This window comes from Fukomys damarensis, unplaced genomic scaffold (genome assembly GCF_012274545.1).
Source record: "Fukomys damarensis isolate Sample0158 unplaced genomic scaffold, DMR_v1.0_HiC HiC_scaffold_31, whole genome shotgun sequence".
In the NCBI taxonomy this organism is placed as follows: Eukaryota; Metazoa; Chordata; class Mammalia; order Rodentia; family Bathyergidae; genus Fukomys; species Fukomys damarensis.
This window is the reverse complement of record NW_022900943.1, coordinates 14942694-14942942: the sequence shown is the minus strand read 5'-3', so window position 1 is coordinate 14942942 and position 249 is coordinate 14942694. Positions and strand designations below refer to the sequence as shown.

The 249-nt window shown below is 71.1% G+C and overlaps 1 protein-coding gene across 1 annotated transcript in view; it reads left to right on the top strand.

Annotated features, from left to right (window-relative positions):
- Positions 1 to 39: 39 nt before the first annotated feature.
- Vldlr (very low density lipoprotein receptor) overlaps positions 40 to 249 on the top strand; it is a gene marked incomplete at its 5' end in the record, with an annotated part of 36981 nt that continues 36771 nt past the window's right edge. Inside the window, one exon of the mRNA XM_010640138.3 lies at positions 40 to 196. Coding sequence (XP_010638440.1) covers positions 40 to 196 — 157 coding nt within the window. The remainder of the gene's footprint in view (positions 197 to 249) is intronic.

Sequence of the window (249 nt, the reverse complement as noted above, 5' to 3'; positions counted from 1 at the left end):
CTCGCCTCCTTTCCCTCCCCACCCTGGTGGCGCCCATGAGCTGTCAGCGCCGCGGCCGCGGGAACCGGGCCTGGGGCGCCTCGGGGTTTGGGGTGCTCCGGAGCCTCCGCCAGAACTCGTCTTCATGCCCCTGGCCCCCCTCCACTGGAGCCGCTGTTTGGCCCCGTTTCTCCTGCCCTTGACGGAGCCGGGGAAGGTGGGCTTCGGAGCCCCTGAACAATGGTGCTGCCTGCTCTGCCAGGCGGGGTG